Source organism: Tachypleus tridentatus, chromosome 10, assembly GCF_004210375.1.
Source record: "Tachypleus tridentatus isolate NWPU-2018 chromosome 10, ASM421037v1, whole genome shotgun sequence".
Classification (NCBI taxonomy): domain Eukaryota; kingdom Metazoa; phylum Arthropoda; class Merostomata; order Xiphosura; family Limulidae; genus Tachypleus; species Tachypleus tridentatus.
In genome coordinates, this window is record NC_134834.1 from 169,336,808 (window position 1) to 169,357,103 (window position 20,296).

Genomic DNA, 20,296 nt, shown 5'->3' on the forward strand with positions numbered 1-20,296 from the left:
CTCTAGAAAATTTTTTTATATGACATCAGGTAAGCTTAGTCAGATCTAGTAAGTACAGTAAGCAAAGTCAAATAATTGTGATGATTCATATCCTTATTTATTGAATATAGTGCTAACTTTTATTATATTCATATAACACACACAAGTGAAAGAATCTAATATATATTTACTTCAAAAAAATTATTTATTAGATGTAAATTTATTTTAACCAAAAATATTGTTAACAAAAATTATGATATCTAGCCTGGCAATGGTTATATTGATGTCATAGGTCACCAGTAAATTCTTCTCAATTTTTGTTACATTTTTTGATGATTTATAGCTAGAATTGTAACTCCTTCAATTGGTGGAATAAAGTACTTAACTGAACTTGACAGGATAATAAAAATGGAAATGATTTAAAAAAAAACACATATTTAATGCTCCCAGTATAATAATTTCCCTTCCTGCACAGAAAGCTATTTCCTTTTGAAATCATGTTATCTACCTGAGAGACTTATATGCAACCAACCTTTTGAAAATTCATGTGAATACATGTAAATTCTCACCACTGCATAATGATGTATTGTGCAACTAAACTCTCCATCAATACAAGTGTGACTCACCTCCTTGTGCAAGTGTTTTTTCTAAATTCACATGTTAAAATCTTCACTCTTTACCTTGGAACATCTTTGTCAAGATATGTTTATGATTGTTAAGTTTCTACTTCATTGAGTTTAATAAACTCCGTATGATTTTGCTATTGCTAATCAGTGTGAATTCTGTCTCTACTAATGTGGGCAAACAGACTCCTCACAGTGCAGTTTATTACCATTTCTACTGAATTTCTTTTATCAGTAGAAGCCCTTCAGTGTGCATTCATGTACATGGTGAGGGGACCTCCCAGGGAAGGTTCTGTTCTTTCAGTTTACCTCCTCTGGTATCTAAACATCCACCCATGTCTTTGCCATGCATGGTAACCCATGAAGGAGAGGATCTCAGTGGTTGAGGGGTCCAACTTTAACACACCAGGGGCTTGAATTCCTGTAGACAGACGGCCTTGGGGTGACCCCTAGGGTCAATTGCCTAGTCCACTTGGGTTAGGGTTAACCAAGTACCAGTGTTGGATGTTCTCATCAGGTGTTGTGAACATTGTATCTGATACTGGTGTTTGGGTATAGTGCTCACGAAACCCTGGCATTGTTGCAGTGTCCTTGTTTGGCACTGTAGTGCATCCCCTTGTAGGGCTCCATGGTGGGTGGGATCAGTTGGTGCTGAAACACTTTTTTTTTATTATGGATCCTCCAAATAAAAACTTAAATAAAATAGTGAAAAAACAGTCCAGAGGTAAATGACTGCATCTTGAAGATTCTGAGCAGCAATCTTCAACATCAATAACACCTGTATCTCATTTTCTTATATTACATTCTCTTTCAGACAAACCTTTAGGGCAAATGTATCTCATATTAATTCAATCAGAAAGCTTCATTTTGGTGATATATTGGTGAAAACATCTCACTTTTTAATCATTGGAGACTTTAATGGACATAATCCCCTCTGATGTGGTACTAATATTGATGGGAAGGGCTGCTCCTTAAAGTGTATACTCTCCAATCACAACCTTACTCTTTTCAATACTGGTTCTTATACTTATTTCCATGCACCTAGTCAGTCCTTTACTGCTACTGATATCTCAGTTTGCTCCCCTTCACTTTCTCCCACTTTTCATGGAGGGTTGACAATAACCCATGAGGCAGTGAATGTTTTCCCATAATTTTGAGAGAGACTAGTCGTGGTCAATGCCACCTAACCTACATGTCCCAGTGGATGCTGGATCAGGCCAACTGACCCTCTTTCTCTGCTTTCACAAAACTTGATCCTACCATCATCTGTAAGCCATCAATAAACTAACTATACTATGTTATACAGGAACTGCTCAGTGTATTCCTAAATCCTCAACATGTTTTACATGATATCCTCGTTGTGGAATCCTGCCTGCCACGTGGCACAGAAAGTTCAAAAATGGGCCTGGGTATACTTTTTGTAGGTATCCCACACTCTCATATTGCATCGTTTTCCAGCATGCCTGTGCACATGCTCGGTGGGTGAGATATCAAAGCCAGAGGGAATCTTGGATTAAGTTCACAACCAACATATCTTCTATCACCAGTTCCAAAGTCATATGGGACAAGATTCGAAAGGTCAGTGGGCAATATAATATTCTCCCCCTTTCTTTCTCTTCTGAGCCAAACTTTAAAATTTCAAAATACTGAAAAAATATGTAAAACATGAATCACAGTTTATAACATATTCTTGATGTTTAAAAAATCCATTTGTGTGTAGTAACAAAGTTGTCATTTCTTGTCCATTTTAACAGTTGATAGTGGTGGTGGTTTTTACTGTACAGCTGTTTATGTCATATCCATAGTGAACATGTTTGTTGGGATGGAGATTTGAATCGGTGATCCTCAAATTGTGAGTCAAACACCCTAACCACCTGGCTATTCTGGGCCCATGATGCTCCTTCATGTAGATATAAATTAGACAATACATAACATGATGTTTAGGAACAACAAGGGACCTATTGGTCCATCTTAGCTGTCCCATTGTCTAAACTAAAGTTTTATAAGTTAAAAATTTCAAAGTGAGCCCTTATCATTTATATAGTTATCAAGCTTTTTCTTAAACTCACTTAAATTTTCTGCTTCTACAACATCTAAGGCAACTTGTTCTAAAGGCTGACCACCCTGTGGTTGACTTTCTAACATGCAAAGTAATTTGATTTTGAGGTTAAAAATACTTTTATGTATCAAAACATTTTCAAATTTAATGTGTGATATCTTTGTAACATCCAGATAATCATCAAACATTTTATCTGGTTTCACTAATGAATATCTGTATGGGTTTGGTTAATTTGATTGACCTCATAACAAGTATTAGAAATTACAAAATATAAATTATGCTTTTTTCATTCTAGAATTACTACAAATTATAAAATTAAAACATATGTTTAGTCCAAATAGCTTAAATCTCATAATATTATACATGTACATGTAAAATCTTTATTTGTTTTATTATATTGACCTTCCAGCTATGTCTGGCTGACATTACAGCAGTTAAAGTGAAGTGGTACACTTGTACTTATGTTACTATATCCAAAAGCATAAAAACTTGCCTTTACAAAGTGACCTGTCATTGCTGTGTTTTAACAGAATAGTATTTTGTGAAATACAGTCACATTTCATATATGAGACATTACATGTGTATATACATTTTCATTATGTACAAATTAGTTCTCAAACTTATTTTTCTTAAAACATAGAATAGTAAATAAAAAAAATATAGCAAACAATTATTCCTTATAGCTACATATTTTGTATTCATTTGCTGCTTTCTGTAGATTACTAAACCTTATCAAGTTTTGCATGTTGAGAATGTGAAATGAAAAATATTTTTTAGGTTTTTATATATAAATTTCAAATATTCAGAAAGTCACAAATTACTATATCAATGCCATAGTAACTAAGCTGAATTTGGGTCTAAAGAAGTATGAAATTTGAGCTCATTGGTAGAGCTCATTCAATTTGCTGTTTATGTTTAATACTTCAGAATGGTTGAGAAAGCCATTAGTGGGACATTCTGAGCTTTTGGTTGGTTATTCACATGTTATAGACAGAAGTAGGTGTATATAAATAAGCTGGTGTTTCCAAAAATGTAAAGAGGTGAGCAGTATCACTTTTTTGATTCAGTAAATGCATGGATATTTCAGCAAATAAAAAAGATAAGAGGTTACTGTATCTCAAATGGCTGGTATTAGTATAGGAGGTTATTTTATATTCAAGTTTGTCACTATCAGTATTTTATTGAATGACTGTTTTATGAATTTATGTCAAACTGTGAATTTTAAATGAAAGTTTAGTATCACACATTAGTTAATTTCTTAATTTAAAAGTAAATATTGTGGTATGTTGAACACAGCACTGATTTAAAGTTTATAGTTTAGTACAAATTAGGAACTCAACTTACTGATACTAACAAGCTAGAATGTAAAATAAGTACCTCATATATTTTCTGTTTGTTGAGGTATTGACTTAAACTCATTGGCTCCACTCACTTCTCTTGTTTTTTTTTTTGGAAACAATCCCTTATATACACAACTTCAATATATAACAGGTGAATAACCAATCAGAAGCTCAGAATTTCCTCCTAGTTACATTATCAGCTATTTTAATGTAATTGAAAGCCATCTCATTCTTTTAAACCAAGATTCCAAGCAGGTAGGTTGTATTTAATCTGTTCAACAGTACATTTTTTCTAGACAAAAATACAGCTGAATTACTAAGCTTAATAAATTACAGTGTATTTCTATGGTATGGATATAGTTATTTATGATTTTTTAGTTATCTCTAATGTATATGTAAAACCTAAAAAAAAGTACTTTATTTTACATCCTCCTCATGTGAAACTTGAAAATACTTAGCAACCTACAGCAAGCAGCAAATGAGTACAAATGTTGTCTTAACTAGAATATATAATTGTTTGCTTTACTTATTTATTTATTGTTTTATGTTTACAGAAAACTAAGTTTAAGAACTTATTTGTAAATAGTAACAATCTGTATATATGTATGATGTATAGTAATTGAAATGTTACTGTATTTTACCAAATACTAATCCACTAAAACACAGTCAAGACGGGTTACACTGTATTTCATATTATTGGATACAGTAACACGAGTGTACATGCAATGCATCAGTATAAATTCTGTAGTGCTAGCCAGGCACAAATGGAAGATCAAAATAATAAATATATATATATAAGTGTATCATGTTATGAGGATTAAATTATTTAGACTAAACATTTGTGTTTTCATTTTATAATTTGTAGTAATTCTAGAATGAATAAAAACATAATTTATATTTATTTCCTCATTTTTTGTGGTGTTTATTAGGCCAGTAAAATTGAAACCCCATATAGTTAGGGTAGAGAAACCAACAGGCAGAATAAAAAGTTTACTTAAAACAAACATTTGAAATGTATTTGGGAGGTTTTAGAGATTATACGAATAATGTTTGAGATTTATGGGATGAAGAATAGTTTCTAATAATAAAAATCACTTTGCATTTGGAAAAGTAATGAAAGAGACATGGTATTTTCACAATCAAATCTTTAGTAAAAGCATTTTAAAAAAATTGACATTTGGTGTACCAAAGACTGGTAGTCATTAATAAAAGTCTACCAAATTTTGTGAATGTACTCCTACTGCATCAAAATTTAAAGTTTTAATACTTAACTTGTACATATTATTCTGAGCCTGTTGTGAAAGGGTTAATATACATTTTTTATTTGACCTCCAGTTTGAAAATTTTAAAATAATGGAATTCTCATTGAGTAGCATAGCTGAATTTTTAAAGAATTTATCACATACTTAGAAAGCCAGAAAAATCTTGACAGTTACTGGACATTGTTTTGTGGATGTTATTATTCTATTTTTTTTCATGCATTATTTAATTAAATAAAAATATTTTGTCTTGTAGTAGTAGTAGACCATTAGTATAAAAAAGTAGAATTAAGTTTCGTAACAGTTGACAGCAAAAAAGCTGAGGAGTGAGGTGAGTATTCTGTTTCATGTGTATTATTTATTTATTATTATAAAAGTAACTAAAATGTAAAAACATTACTAAGTAAAATAATGGAAAAAAAGATTCTTCACAAGGTATGCTTGTGTATTATGTAATTCAGTAAGGTAGAGTGAGCTGCATGTTTGCTGAGTGAGTTACAAAAAGCAGCAATAAAAAATGAAGTTTAAGTATAAATGCACATATGCTGTTACAAGCTTTAATTTATTTAGGATAAACAACTGTAGTTTCACATTACAATTTGCATTTATTCTAGAAAGAAGAAGTAGAATTTTTATTTATTATATGATGATTACAAGTGTGGTAAAATTGACTGAATTGGTATAGACTTAGGGTGGAGAAAGTAACAGATAAAATGTAAAATTTGGTTGGAAAAATATGTATAATATTTACAATATATATATGAAATTTCACAATTATCAGATGAAGAAAAGTATTTTTGACCTTAACATGAAAATCACTAAAGTTTCACTTGAAACAGTCAACACTCTGTCTTCAGATATTAGCATACAAGGTTTTGCAAAAATATTTAGTTAGCACAAACGACTTGTAATGTTTACTAGACGTTTGACAAATTTCATGAAGTCACATATACTGTATTAAAAGTTATAGGACTGTAACTGATGGTCACTCTGGGGTCAGTTGACTAGTGTAATCCACCAAGCCTCTAACAAGAAGGTTAAATGAATACATTTTTACATACCTGAAGTTGTTAGCATATGTTGCTTTAATTATAACAAAATATTAATGTAAGAATGTATTGGTCAAGGGTGGCTAAGGTTTATAACAAAAGAAAACCAGGTTTTAATACCAGCATTGGACATGACATAGGTAGTTTATTGAGTAACTTTACACTTAACAACAACAAACTGTACAAGCTTTATTGAAATTGTTTCATTTATGTATTGTTTTTTTTCCACTATCAATTTTTGATGCTAGGCATTAAAACTGACATTCAGAGGAATAGTCAGTTCACTTATTTTTCTGACTTCTATGCAGACAATCATAAACAAGCAATTAGCTGGATTAACACCCTTCAGGTGATGATTGTTTCTTTCTCTATGTTTTAGTGCACCTTCAACACCCTTAGCAAACAGTCCAACAAGTGCTATTCAGAGTGTGCAGGTTGTCAGCAACTCTGGCGGAATCCCAGTAATTTCATCACATATTCTTACTCTAGCTTCTTCTGGTTCACACCTTCAAGTTACTGGAGTCACACAGTCCTCAGCTGCTGCCAAACCAACTTCTGGAGTATTGTTGTCATCAGCAACTAGGTAAATATGAGTTAACTTTGCCTATGTTGTCAGGAGTTAAATGAAAAAATGATATTGGTAGATTATATTAACATGGCCAAGTTCACCCTGACGATGACTTAATAATATTAACAGTGAATGTTTCCAACTGAACTATTAAAGCAATACACTTGCATAAATACGTTTTTCTTATTTTGACTTTTCAAATGATGTTTTATTCTGTTCCTGATTTATCTTAATTTCAAAGGATTGATAAAAATTTGTAAACTAAACTTTAATTACCAAGTTTAAACCTAAATTTATACATCTTGATACCTTTTAATTTCAGTTATTCTGGTATTAAGGATTTTTTTTTTTAACTGCATTTCAGTGATGGATTTGTGTTCAAAAGAATTTCGTATCTACTTAATGAGGAATTACATTGCAAGAGTTTGTTACTATCTCTGTTCTCTAGTAATGTATAATGTTTTTCTTATAAAAGAAGAAAGTTCTAATGCAGAATATGTTCCTGGTGAGTAAGGTAGATAAAATACTCTAACCAACTTCTACAGTTCACACCAATTCTTGTTGTGATGATAATACTGTCTCATATGTGTACATCTGTCAAAACTGATATTGTATTTTGTATAACTAATTATATTGTTTTGTGAATGTAAAAAAAAAGATTACAAAATTGAACTACTGTTATAGATTTTTTTCATGCAAGTTTAGGAAATATGTCAAACTTGTGTGGATTTTTCTCTTTCTTAGCACAAAAAAAAAGTAACTCACTAGAGAACACGTTATTCTGTGCACAGGTTTTATTTCTAAGGGTTAATGTTTTATGTAGCTATCTGGATATTAATGATCATTACATATTACCTGTGATACTAAAGTGATGACAAAAATGAAGTGAATAGTGAGATGTAATGAGGAAGGAAGATTGTGTGAATGGTCAGTATGTGAAAAATTTAAAGGAGCGTGAAATATATTTGCTAATATATCCAAACATTGTACTCATTCTAAAATGACATGCTCTGATTACTCATTGATTAACACTCTCACTACAGGTAGGTTAGAGTGCACATCAAAACCTTTTTGCAGATTTACATTCAAAAATTTAATTGAACTACATTATTATCAACATATATGTTGATAATAATTTTAATCTTATGCAAGTTTTAAGTTGTTAATTGTATCAGAAAAACCCTCAATCTTCTCTAGTGTGAGTTATGATATTTGTTCTCTGGTCCTTCTCTCATCTCTGATTCATTTACCACCTCTTTCTGAACTGAGGAACTTAAAACAAATTGCTTCTTATAATATAGTAATTACTGAGTCAAAGTCTAATTTTTATAGCCTTCAACCTTCTTTGTTCACAGTGACATAAACTAGAAAGTGAGACTCATTTGTTATATCTGCCTGCTGTATCTTTTCTTTTTCAAATTTGCAATAATTCTCTCTTTATATTATATTATTTATAACAAATAGAAAGTTGAGTCCTAATCCATGAAGTGACACATTATATTACATTGTTTTCAGTACAAAATATTATCTCTTTTGTTTTCAGTTTTAAAGTTTCTTTTGTGGTGTTCAGATTAAAAAGATTATGAAAATATTTTAAGGCTGTTATGCTATAATTAGAAAGCCAGCTAAATTATAGTAGCTTTGAATGTTGTTTGATTGGTGGTGTTATTATTCTGTGTTCTTAGATGCATTATTCAAGTAAATAAAAATTATTTAGTGCACTAGTACCATCAATATAAAAAAATGTAGGCATAAATTTCATTGACAACCATAGAAAAAACAACAACAAGAGTCACAGGTAAGCCCTGTATTACTTGTGTTTATTGTACATCTCATTTATTTATTATTATAGAAATAACTATAAAATGTAAAAACAATCAAAACTTATTAGGTTAAATAGGTAAGATACCAAAAAAAAACCTTTCCATGATATATATTTATATACTTGTGAGTAGCTTGTACATTACATCATTCACTATATTAACTTAAGTTACTTATTTGTTGAATGATTTAAAACTTGTGTGGTAGGATTAAGGATTGTTAGTTAGACACAATTCAAATGGCATTAAAACAATAAAATCAATTATAAAGACATGTATATTGTTAAGAGCCTTAAGCTATTTAGGATAAACAAATGCAATTTCTTGTTACAAGTCCAAGTCGTTCTAGAAAGAAAAAAAAAGGGCACTTTAGATTTATTTCATATTTTTATGATGATTACAGTGTAAGTTAAATTAACCATTTCTATATAGCGTTAGGCTAGGGAAAAATAACATAAAATATAAAGTTTAACTGAAAAAGATGTTTGATATTTAGTTAGGATGCTTTAAAATTAAAAAAAGGTTTTAGATGAAGAAAAGTATTTTTAATCTTAATGTGAAAATCTCTTTGCACTTGGACCAGTTAACACTATAATTCTGTTTATTCATGGATAAATCTTTAGTCAAAATGTTTAATTTAAAAGTCAGGTTTTTTGTGAATAAAAGACTCATAATACTTACTGAAAGCTTACCACCTTTCTTGAAGATACATAACATGTTGAAAGTTATAGTAAGGGAACTGTAATGATTGGGTTGAGGTTACAAAGTTGATGTAATGCATCAACCCCGTATGGAAAGTGTGACTGGATGGATAGAAAAATATTAGTGAATGAGTTAGATAAAGCTTTAAAAGTTATGAAACATATAAGAGAAATGGAGGTGCTGAGGATTATAAAAATGAACAAAAACAAAGATACCAAGAAATGTATCATTAAAGATTAAGAAACACTTATTGTCTCTTAGCTCAAAACATTTAAAGAGTTTATGTAAGCTATTACCAAAAAGGTTAAGCAGCTATCCATTTTTACAGTTAAGGAGTATTTTTTCTATTATTATTATTTTTTTATATTGTTGAAAAGTTGGGTATTTCTAAATAGCTCAATTTTTATTTTGTTATTGGAAAGGCATAGAAAATCTCAAGAATCTAAAAGATATTTGTTTGGCCCTCACCATCTTCTTACTCTTGAATAATGGAGAAATTTCATTTTACTGGAATATTGTTGCTGCGATTGATAATTCAATAATAAAGAGGTTAAAAGAAATTACAAATCTTCTGTTTTTAAACTGTTGGAATTGGAATTTAGGGGTTATTTTAATGAACATTTTGAAAGCTAGTGTTGAGTTATGCATATTAGTAAACAACTTGCCTTTTAAGTGCATTAAATAAAAATGTTGTGGAGGAAGAGAGTAATTTGGATATGGTTATTGATATAAATTTAAAATCTGTGGTTGAATGTGATTTGAATTATCAGAAGAACTTTTGAATTTAAGAGTAAGAAAAGTAGTATTTTATAAAATCTCTGGTAAGACCTCATTTAAATACTTTGTTCAGTTTTAGTTTGCTTATTACTCTAGGTTATGCTGTGGAAAATTTATAGAAATGAGTAACTTGAATAATATCTTGTTTAAAATAGTTCAGCTATGAAGAATTATTTATATAGGAGTATAGAATAATAAGGTTCACACAGTGTTACAATTTTAAAGTAAACTTCCCAAAACTTATAGTTTAAGAAGCAGAATAATAAGATTGAATTATGGAAGTAAGAAGTATAAGATGTAAAGTCAAGATTTAGATATTTGTTTTAAAAAACTACTAGTTTGATAGTTATAATCTCAGAGATTGGTCTGCCTGATGAAATGTTGAGTAGTTGAAGTATAAATGGTTTAAAAATTTATTTGATAGCTATATGGGAGTGAAGCAAAATATTACAATGAGCATAGGCTTGTGATTTTCATGTCTCTTTAGATGTAATAATGATCATTTTGATTATCTGAATGACTTCTGTTATTTTGTTTGCTTTAATGTTTATAATTATGACTCGTATTATCTAGAGGCTTTAGTATTATATGCTGGAATATTGCAGTTAGTAATAATGTTGATGTCTGTACTTACAGTGAAACAGTGAATTTTGTTCAATGACCTTTATGCACATGTGTAATAAAGTCGTTTGCTTTTTTGATAATTTAATATTTGTATATTTAATAATGTAAGAAGCAAAAAAAAATTATATGAAACTCTTCTGACTTCTGTGATATGATAGAAATAACATATCGGATTTAACTTTTTAAGACCTGTAATAGTGATATAGAAATTTATTTTGTGGTCTCTCCATTTGTTTTGTTGCAATTCTCCACATCCTATATAACCTACTAGCCATCATTACACAGGTATTACCTGAACAGAAGGCCACTGTTTAGCTATTTTTAAATAAAAAGGGTCAAAATTTCATTTTTCATGTCATATTACAATCCAAATTCATAAAGGTATTAATACTGAAAAAAAGACATACTGTTTTAAAGCATTCTATAAATTTTAAATTAGTATTTACATATAATAATTTCTGCCAATAATATGAATTTTAACACATTTATGCCAGTTTTTTCTTTAAACCTATTGTTACAAAAGTGTTATTGTTTTACATTACTGGCACAAATGGTAATATGAATTTCTAACACTTTTATGTGTGATTTCTTTTTAAAAAATGTAAAGTAACAGTTTTGTAACAAGACGATTTTAAAAATGTCGTACAAAATAAAACCAACTCTTGTTCAGTCCAATATTTAACTGAATAAAATAAATCACTTTCTCAAGTAGCCAAACTCCTCAAGTTACTTTGCAAGTTAAAATCAAAGACAGTGTTTAGGAACTTGCACAAACATAGTATCTATGTGGTGTTAATGTAAAATTAAGCCTTTAAGTTTATGATGTACTATTTGAAGTATAAAAGATTCCTTTATTTTGTTCTACATAATACCTATAATTATATTTTCATTATGTTTACTATGTGAAAGCAATTGAATTATACTCTCTATTCATCATAATTCTATGTATTTAACTTTCATACCAGATATCAGTTATTGTTACAACTGTTGTCTGTATACGTATTTCACAGTTAAAAATTTTTTAATTCTAAGCACACTGTTGTCTGATGAAGGCCTCAGTAAGAGGGCCAAAAGCATGTAAATAAAAGTATTTTAACATAGATAAAAGCCATTCATAATTTTACATATTAAATTACCAACATTATGACAATACTTATTAAAGGCTAGTTCGGCTTAATGGAAAACGTTGCTTACCTTTTGTGGTACTCTTCCTGAATAGGCATTTTCTCTCTTCTCATTTTCTAGTGAAACTCATAGCTGCTGCTAGTTCAGAAATTATTTTGGTAAAGCATCTGGAAAAAGTTTTAAATCATTCATATCTTCTTCAATTTTCTCTAGTGTTTTTTAATGAGACCCTTTATTATCTGTGCATCAAAAAAACAAATTTGACCTTACTACATATTTATTATTTTCCTGCATAGCAATGACTTTTAGTAAATATTTTTTATCACTCTGAAAATTAGAAATACAAGTAAACAAACATTTAAATATAATAATTTTTATTGCTAATATGAATTCTAACACTAATTACAAAACTATTTTTATTATTAAATACTTATTCCCAAATAATCTGTTGTATCAAACAACAGATGGCAGCATCTACTTCTGACATTTTATGGCTTAAGGGCTGTAAGGCAAAATTATAGGTCAGAAAATGGCCAAATGTTTTGAGACAAAATAATACTCTGGTGCACAGACTCAGAATTTCTTTAGTATGCATACAAAGTTTTTTTTCTCTTGGAACTATGGTGATGACTGACCAACATGCACGTGCAGACAGCCTTATTATTATGGATTTGTGTATTAACTTTATGTGTCACTTCTCTATGTTATTTTTTGTTACTATATTACCTAGTAGTAGTAATATTTCTGTGGTATTTTTTTTACTCCTTTATTTTTAAATTTGTATTTTCATGTATAATTTATATGCTTCTACATTCAAAACTGTGTACCCCTGTAACAGCTCTCTCTGCTTCCTTTCTGGCACTATCTCACAGTTTGAGCACCACAGGTTTTGATATGCTTCATCTAGACCTACTCTTCTAAGCTCAACTAAGTGCATTCATCTTGGTGTAAAACCAAGGTTAACAGTAGTCCAACTGGACAGGAAACTTAGATTTGAAGTAAATATTTCATTATTTATATGGTTTTCATAATAAATGTAAAAATTACAGTCAAAATGTGCACGTTTTTACTCTTTTGCATTTCAATAGCCAACCCTGGAAGATCACTTGAAATGAGGTATGGAGAAAAAGAAATCTATTTTTCATCCTGTACTATTATTCAGGACCCTCCTATTATTTAGAACTATATAGCACTTTAACACTCACACATAAATAATACTCTTATTTTAAACTTAAAATGAACATTCATGTATTTTTAATGATTAGTCCTATTCAAGAAAAATACTTGTAATATTTTTCTGCTATGTACAAAGAATGTTTTCAGTTTATGCACAAAGTCTTCTCATGTATCAACTTTTGTAGTTCCTTTGATGGCTTCAATGCAGAACTGATAGTTCTGGAGGTACAATATCCATCTTGTGACCCTTACACTGTTGATTTTACAGCCCTGGCTGCGTGCAAGGGGCTGATGGTCTGTTTGGATAATGAATTCCTTTCTGTACAGGTAGTTGTGGAACTTTATAACGGTAAATATGATGACCAGACATACTCATTTACCTACAGAGTAGTTCTCTCTCTTCAGTGTCCCAGTGGCATAGCAGTATGTCTGCTGATTTTGAATGCTAGAAACCATGTTTAAATACTTTTGGTGAGCAGATAGCCAGTTTTGTAGCTTTGCACATAACTACAAACAAATACTTTCAACAGGAAACATTCCATCGTCATGCTCTTGTAGGAATATGGCTTCAATTCCATTGTCTAAAGTACTGACCTGAACTATGAATAGTTTGTTGAAGTCTGGTATTCTAAGGATTGGGGAACTTCCTAACATATTCTGTAACTTCTATAATGTCATCTGCCACGGTTTTTCCCACTTCATGTTATTGGATAGGTTTTTCTTGGTCAGGTCAGTTAGTGGTTCAGCAATTTTACTGTGCTTTGAGATGAACTTTCTATAGTATCCCAGTAACCCCAGGAAGGATCTGATTAGTTGCATGGCAACTGAGCTGGTACATCTTGTATGTAGGGCAGTTTCTCTTCTTCTGTGGCAACATGTTGGTTGTCCATCTTCTGTTCAACAAAGTACAGCATAGAATAATTGATGTAGCACTTAGGTTGTCTAGTGGTCAGATCTGCTGGTCTCAGATGCCTCAACAGCTACCCAAGATTTTTATGTGGTCTTCCCATCTAGCCATGTGGGGCAGAATGTCATCCACATAATATTCAATGTTGCTGGTTTTGTGCAACATCTTTTTTATCATGTGGTTGAAGGTTGCTGCTGAGTTTTATAACCTAAACTACATCCTCTTCAACTGGTAACATTATCTGCGGTCACAAAGACTGTCTTCTCTCTGGATCCTCTCTCCAATGGAATCTGCCAGTAACCTTTACTGAAGTAAATCTTGGAAAATAACGTTGCCTCATCTAGTTTTGCCATGATAGCCTGTAATTGCTCATAGGTTCAAATTTGAACTTTATCATGAGGTTCAGCTTTTGGTTAATAGTAGTCTGAGTCTAAATTATCTTGACTTTTTGCTTGACCAAATCTTTCATGACATAGGGCATCTGTTAGGGTTTCATTTTGACAGGATACTTGATTATAGTCTCAATCTTATATTGCAAAAGGTCTGTCTTGCTTGGCCCATATATGAATATATCTGTTACTTGCACAATAGCTCTTGTGGGTATTTTTTCCACTTGCCAATCAGTTCTTTACTTATGTTAATGTTCTTGTATATCTCATCTTCACCTTGTGGTCTTATGCCTACTAAGTGTTTATTTTCAATGAAAAAGTCACTGTCTTATAGTTCTGTGTCTGTATATTAATAATTTCACCTTTTATGTCTTTTTTTTCCTTTCAAAGTACCTTTTAACAGATTGAATTAGTAGATCTTTGCCTTCCCATCCAATATCACTGCAAAACGTTCTTCCCACAGCAGAGTAAATTTGTTGTTATCAGTAAGTGGAAGAAACAGGACTTTCTGTTTGAGCTTGAAACACTGATCCTTGGTCTTCTTGTCGTGGAAATGCTTATAACTGTCTTGAGCTGCATATAAGCTCTGTCAAGGGAGTTGACAGGTTTCCTACAGTTATTTTCTGAGGTCTAATATGTATGTGTTCCTCACTTCTGACCCTTATTTTCTTGTCCTCAGCTTTTTCAATATTGGCATTGGATCTTGTACTGTTCTTCCATACAGCAACTCAAATGGTGAAAATCTTCTATTTGGTTGTGGGTCTTCTAGCAAAGCCACAGCCAAGTATGAAGTTACTTGTTCCAGTCATTTGGTCTCTCCTGACACACATTCTTCAACTTGCTCTTTAAGACATCATAAAGTCTATTACATCTTGAGATGAGTGAGGTGATAAAGAACTGTCTAGTAATGACGAGTCTGTACACATCTTACATCAGTTTTCAGGTAAACTGGGTCCCTCTGTAAATCAAGACATTTTGGAAAACCCACTCTGCAGAACACTTACAGGAGGGCTTCTGCTACTCTCTCTGTCTCTATTTTCAGCAGTGCTGTGGCTTCTGGTAACAGGTTGCATAGTTGACTACTGGTTGCCCTTGTAAGTTATAGGCACTAGTGGTTCAATTAAGTCCACAACTGCTCTGCTGAATGGCTCTTCTATGGAAGGCATCTCATCCAGTATTACCTTAGCTATATTCCCTTTAAGTATTGGCTTTTAGTAGATGTCAAAAGATCTGTAGAATCTGATGATACACGCATGAACCACTGACAAATAGTAGTTGTTGGTTATTCTGTTTAACACCTTCTCTGCTCCAAGGTGTCTTCTTGCAAATGATTCATGAGTGAACTCCATTGCTCTAGTCTGGTAATCTCTTTGTACTCTTATCTGTTTAACCTCACCAATATAATTGCCTTCATAGATCTGGAACAGCACTCCTTTCCAGTCCTCTATTCTGTAAGTTAATTTCCTCTTTGTCTTGTGCCCCAGGAACTGTCCCAATGTTTCTGCAGTGAAGGGTGTCTCTTCTATGTTTCCTTCAGTTTCCATAAACCTACATTCAGGCTGTCATATTTTGAGATTTGCAGGAGCTTGATGTCTTGCTTGCTTTTCTGTTTTGGGCTTTTGTGATGACTGTGGATCCCTCACCAGTCTCCTTATTGTTGTCCCATTCTTCAATTTCAGCTATTAGTCATTCACTGTTTAAACTTGGGGCTAGTACTTCATTCTTGTGGTGAATTTGATGTGTTGTTTCTGTTCTGTTTCTTCTGGCAGAAGCAACTTTGGTGATAATCATTCTTTGCTTGTTTCTTGTCACTACTATCTTTATTGGTAGTGCCAGTTGCTTTATGTTAAAATTTCTTCCATTGCTTGTTGGCTACAGGCTTGCACTCATTTGCAATGTGCTCCATTTTGTAACAGATATAGTACCTTTTCTCTCTTTTGTCTGTTGAGGGTTTGTCACCTGTGATGATATCTTTTTTTCTGGTCATTTACTCTTGGTTTCAACTTTAACTGGTTATTTTTGGAATTGCCAATTATATTTCCTACATCTTCTTTCATATACTGTCCTGCCAGCTTGATCATCTTGTCCATGTCTTTTATTACTCTCTATTTTAGAAATAGTGACATGTCAATGGAGCATGTGATCATGAACTCTTTATGTGTTAGTAGATCTGCTAGTCCATCAAAACTGTTTTTACACTTTGCCATGTTAGTCCATCTTGTGAAGCATCACCATAGACATGCCAGAAACAGAAGTACACTTTCTCCAGTGTCAGGGTTTACTTCTATGAACCTTTTTCAGTAAGCCTATAACATTTCAGCAATGCCACTTTTAACTTTGCATATTCCATGACATTTTCTGACATACCAGAATATACTTATACACCCATTCCTGTGAAAACTAGGCTGAGACAGATCTGCAAATGTTCATTACACAGTTGAATGCAGAGTTTTAAAAAGTTCTCTTTTCCATTAAAAGTCCACAGAGGATAGCTCAGTTACTTTAGAACCTAACTGATAAAAGAAATAATTCTTCTCTACTTTGTTATTACCATATAGTCAGTGATAAATTTACTTATGTTACCCTGTTGATTACCACAATTGTATCCAGATCTTCAGATAATTATCTTTTACATCAAAAGTCCACAAAGGCTAGTTCAAGTTACTTTAGAAATCAACTGATAAGATGATTTATTGTACTCTACTCTGTTATTACAATACAACTTGTGATTATTACACTTTAAAAGTTGCCACTATACACTCTTTATAGCTGAGCTTACAAATATAGTTTAGATCTATTCAACTGTATCTCTCATTAACTTACTTACTTAAACATTCACACAATTTAAACTAAATAATACTCTTGTATTAAACTTAAAATAAACAGTCATGCATGTTTAACATGTTTCTTGCAAAGAAGACCTTGTGTAGTAAAACACTAAAATCTTTTACTCAAGACACGATATCTGGAGTGTGCTGTAGATTTCTCTGTTGCTCAAGTTAGTTTCTTTTATATATGTTTTAAGTTCATAATGTAAAAACTTTTAACAGTAGAAAATAAAAGAAGCTGAATACTTATATAAATTGGAACATTTTATCTTTTATGTAAAATTGAAAAAAGAAATGTAGAATATCATGTTTATAGCTTTTCCAACTTCTCTGTCAACTTAATAGGATGCAAGTGTCTCCAACACCACTGAGCACGAAAGCATCAGAACAGACTTCTGCAGTTTATTTCCAACAGGTTGCCTTGTCACCACAGAGAGGTAAAATATATAACATGTGTTATCCTTTAAATGTTATTTTGTTTATTTTATGTCACAGAATAAGCTTTTACCTAAGCTGTGATATAATGTATTTATTCTCATACAAATGTATGTATGTTTTTCAGATTAAAGTTTTAAATATGGTACCTTGCAAAAAATAGTGACACATTCAGTTATTAGGTTGTCTATAAAACAACTAATCATAAAAAAAATGGAAAAAAAGATTGTTATACTATATTTTGATGAGTAACTGATCTTCAGATATACTGTTTCTAAACAGATTTTCAAAGGAAATAGATTTACATGTAAAATATTAAAAGCTTTTCCTTGTTGATCTAAGTTCATGCTTTCAAAAACTGTGTAACTTCAAATTCTGAATGTCCTTGTTGCAATGCAAAGGATATGTCAACTTGGCCAGAATTTTCAAATTAATAGTCTTTTGTTGCTGAGTTGCTTTCAGGGCACCATAACTGGTTAAAAAACAACCATTCAGTTTCTGTTTCTGTAATTAGTTGATCTAATGCAGGAAACATACATTAATTTAACCATAATTCTCAAATTAAAAGTCCTTTCTCATTAAATTGTGTTCACACTTTCAACAACCATGTTACTTCAAACTCTGAATTTCCTTGTTACAATGCAAAAACATACGCCAACTTAACCAGAATTCTTTGCTCTCTCAATTTTGATTTCACTCATTATGCAAACATCAGATGAAGCTTTATATGGCCTTTTTTTCCTCCATTAAACCAGATTTTTTTGATGATAGTCGTGCATTTACCTTTTCTCACTATGAAATCTGAAGTTAGTGTTGTACAGCTGCTGATGTTTCTACCACCAGTATTAGAAATTTTATAGTGTATATGAAGACTTTATAAACACAATTTGGCTCTAATATGGAGGGGTTTTGTGTAGCTATATTTATGCTTCTTTTTCCAATCAACATATTCAGGCCTTTATTTTTGTTTTTGTACCTATTTTAGTGACTCATGGGTTTAAAATTTGTGTATATGTTCAATTTTTTAAAACATCTGCTCTTTTCTTGTTGATGATTGTGTGAAGAGTAGGGTTTGTCAGCTAGCCCTAATTTTGAAGAACTATTGCTAGTCTGATTTTCTTTTTCTCAGGTATGTTATACCTTAATTCTTGAACTAATTCTGATGCTGATGCAATGTTGGACAATTCAGTTCTTGGATCTATTTTCCACCTTCTTGTGATTTTTAGATAATTGCTTATGTTTTTATAAATCAGCTAAATCTTAATAAGTTTTAGTAGTTATTTACCCTTACTCATTTTACTTCTTTAGTTTTTGACTCTCAGAAAATTTTTCATGTGGGGTCGGGGAGGTTTCCTTGTGGATTTCTGCTTCAACCCATCGTTAAGTTCCTGCACTTTATACTGTGAATTGGTCTTATTTTGAGGCTTTCTTTTTAATAGTATTTTTAAAATATGAGTTACTTCTCTTCTAGGGATTATTTTTTTAACCCTTTCAATGTGGGCTTGGTCAGTTTGACCAACCATGTGACATATTTGTCTTTATAGATTTAATACTTCTAACTTTCAGAATAGTGTGCATATCTTCACAAAATTTGACAGTCTTTCAGTTAACAGTTTTTAATATTTTTTAGTGTAATATTTTTATTAACTTCAAATAAAATTTGTCCATGAATATATTGAGAATTTGTTTTGAAAAGCCCATATGCAAACTGGTTTTCATGTTAAGATTAAAATTACTTTTCCTTTGTGTAATCTATAAAACCTCCTAAATAGATTTCAAACGTTTTATTTTTCAGTAACACATTATATTTTATCTGTTATTTTCTTTACCCTATCTCTGTAAAGATCGGTTAATTTGACTAACCTTATAACCACCAAAAACTCAAAATAAATTTAAATTACTCCTTTTTATTGTCTATAATGACTTCAAATTGTAGCAAGAAAGTAAATTTGTTTATCCTAAGTAGCTTTAAGCTGGTAACAATGCACATCTATTTATAATTAAATTTTATTGTTTTATAGGCCTTTTGACTGCCCTTTGAACTGTGTCTTAACTACTATCTGTGTCATCATTAGCTGTAAACCACTTAGGAAATGTGCAAGTCATGTTACACTTTCAAATTACATTATCCATGAGCAGCTCACACTCATGCCTCATGAAACATTTTTATTATATTATTTATTTTACCTAAGTTAATCTTAACTAACCTAAAAATATTCATATTTTTACATATTCATTACTTTTTAATAATAAATAAAGAATAAACAAAAACCAAGGAATAAAGGACTTACCCAGTCTTTATTTTCCTGTCAGTTGTTGATGACACTTAGCCCTACTTTTTTATTTTAATGATAGTAGTGCACTAAATAACTTTATTTAATTAAATAATGCACAAAAGAACATAGACTAATAACATGCAAATAGGAGACAATTTTCATTTACTCTCAAAATATCTCTGCCTTTCTAACTATATCATAAGAGCTGTTACAGATTCATCCAAGATAGTCATTAGCTTTCACAAAGGAACAGGGCTTGCACTCTGAGTGAAACTGATGATTATCTATTTAGTGCACAATATCATTTAATACCTTATTTGACAGATGAAAATCTTGGTTTTCTGTTTGTTTTAGGTAATA

The 20,296-nt window shown here is 31.2% G+C and overlaps 1 protein-coding gene across 1 annotated transcript in view; it reads left to right on the forward strand.

Moving 5' to 3' along the window:
* Positions 1 to 20,296, forward strand: part of LOC143230884 (uncharacterized) — a 103,022-nt gene that overhangs the window by 47,873 nt on the left and 34,853 nt on the right. Inside the window, 2 exon segments of the mRNA XM_076465177.1 lie at positions 6,689 to 6,892; positions 17,571 to 17,662. Coding sequence (XP_076321292.1) covers positions 6,689 to 6,892; positions 17,571 to 17,662 — 296 coding nt within the window.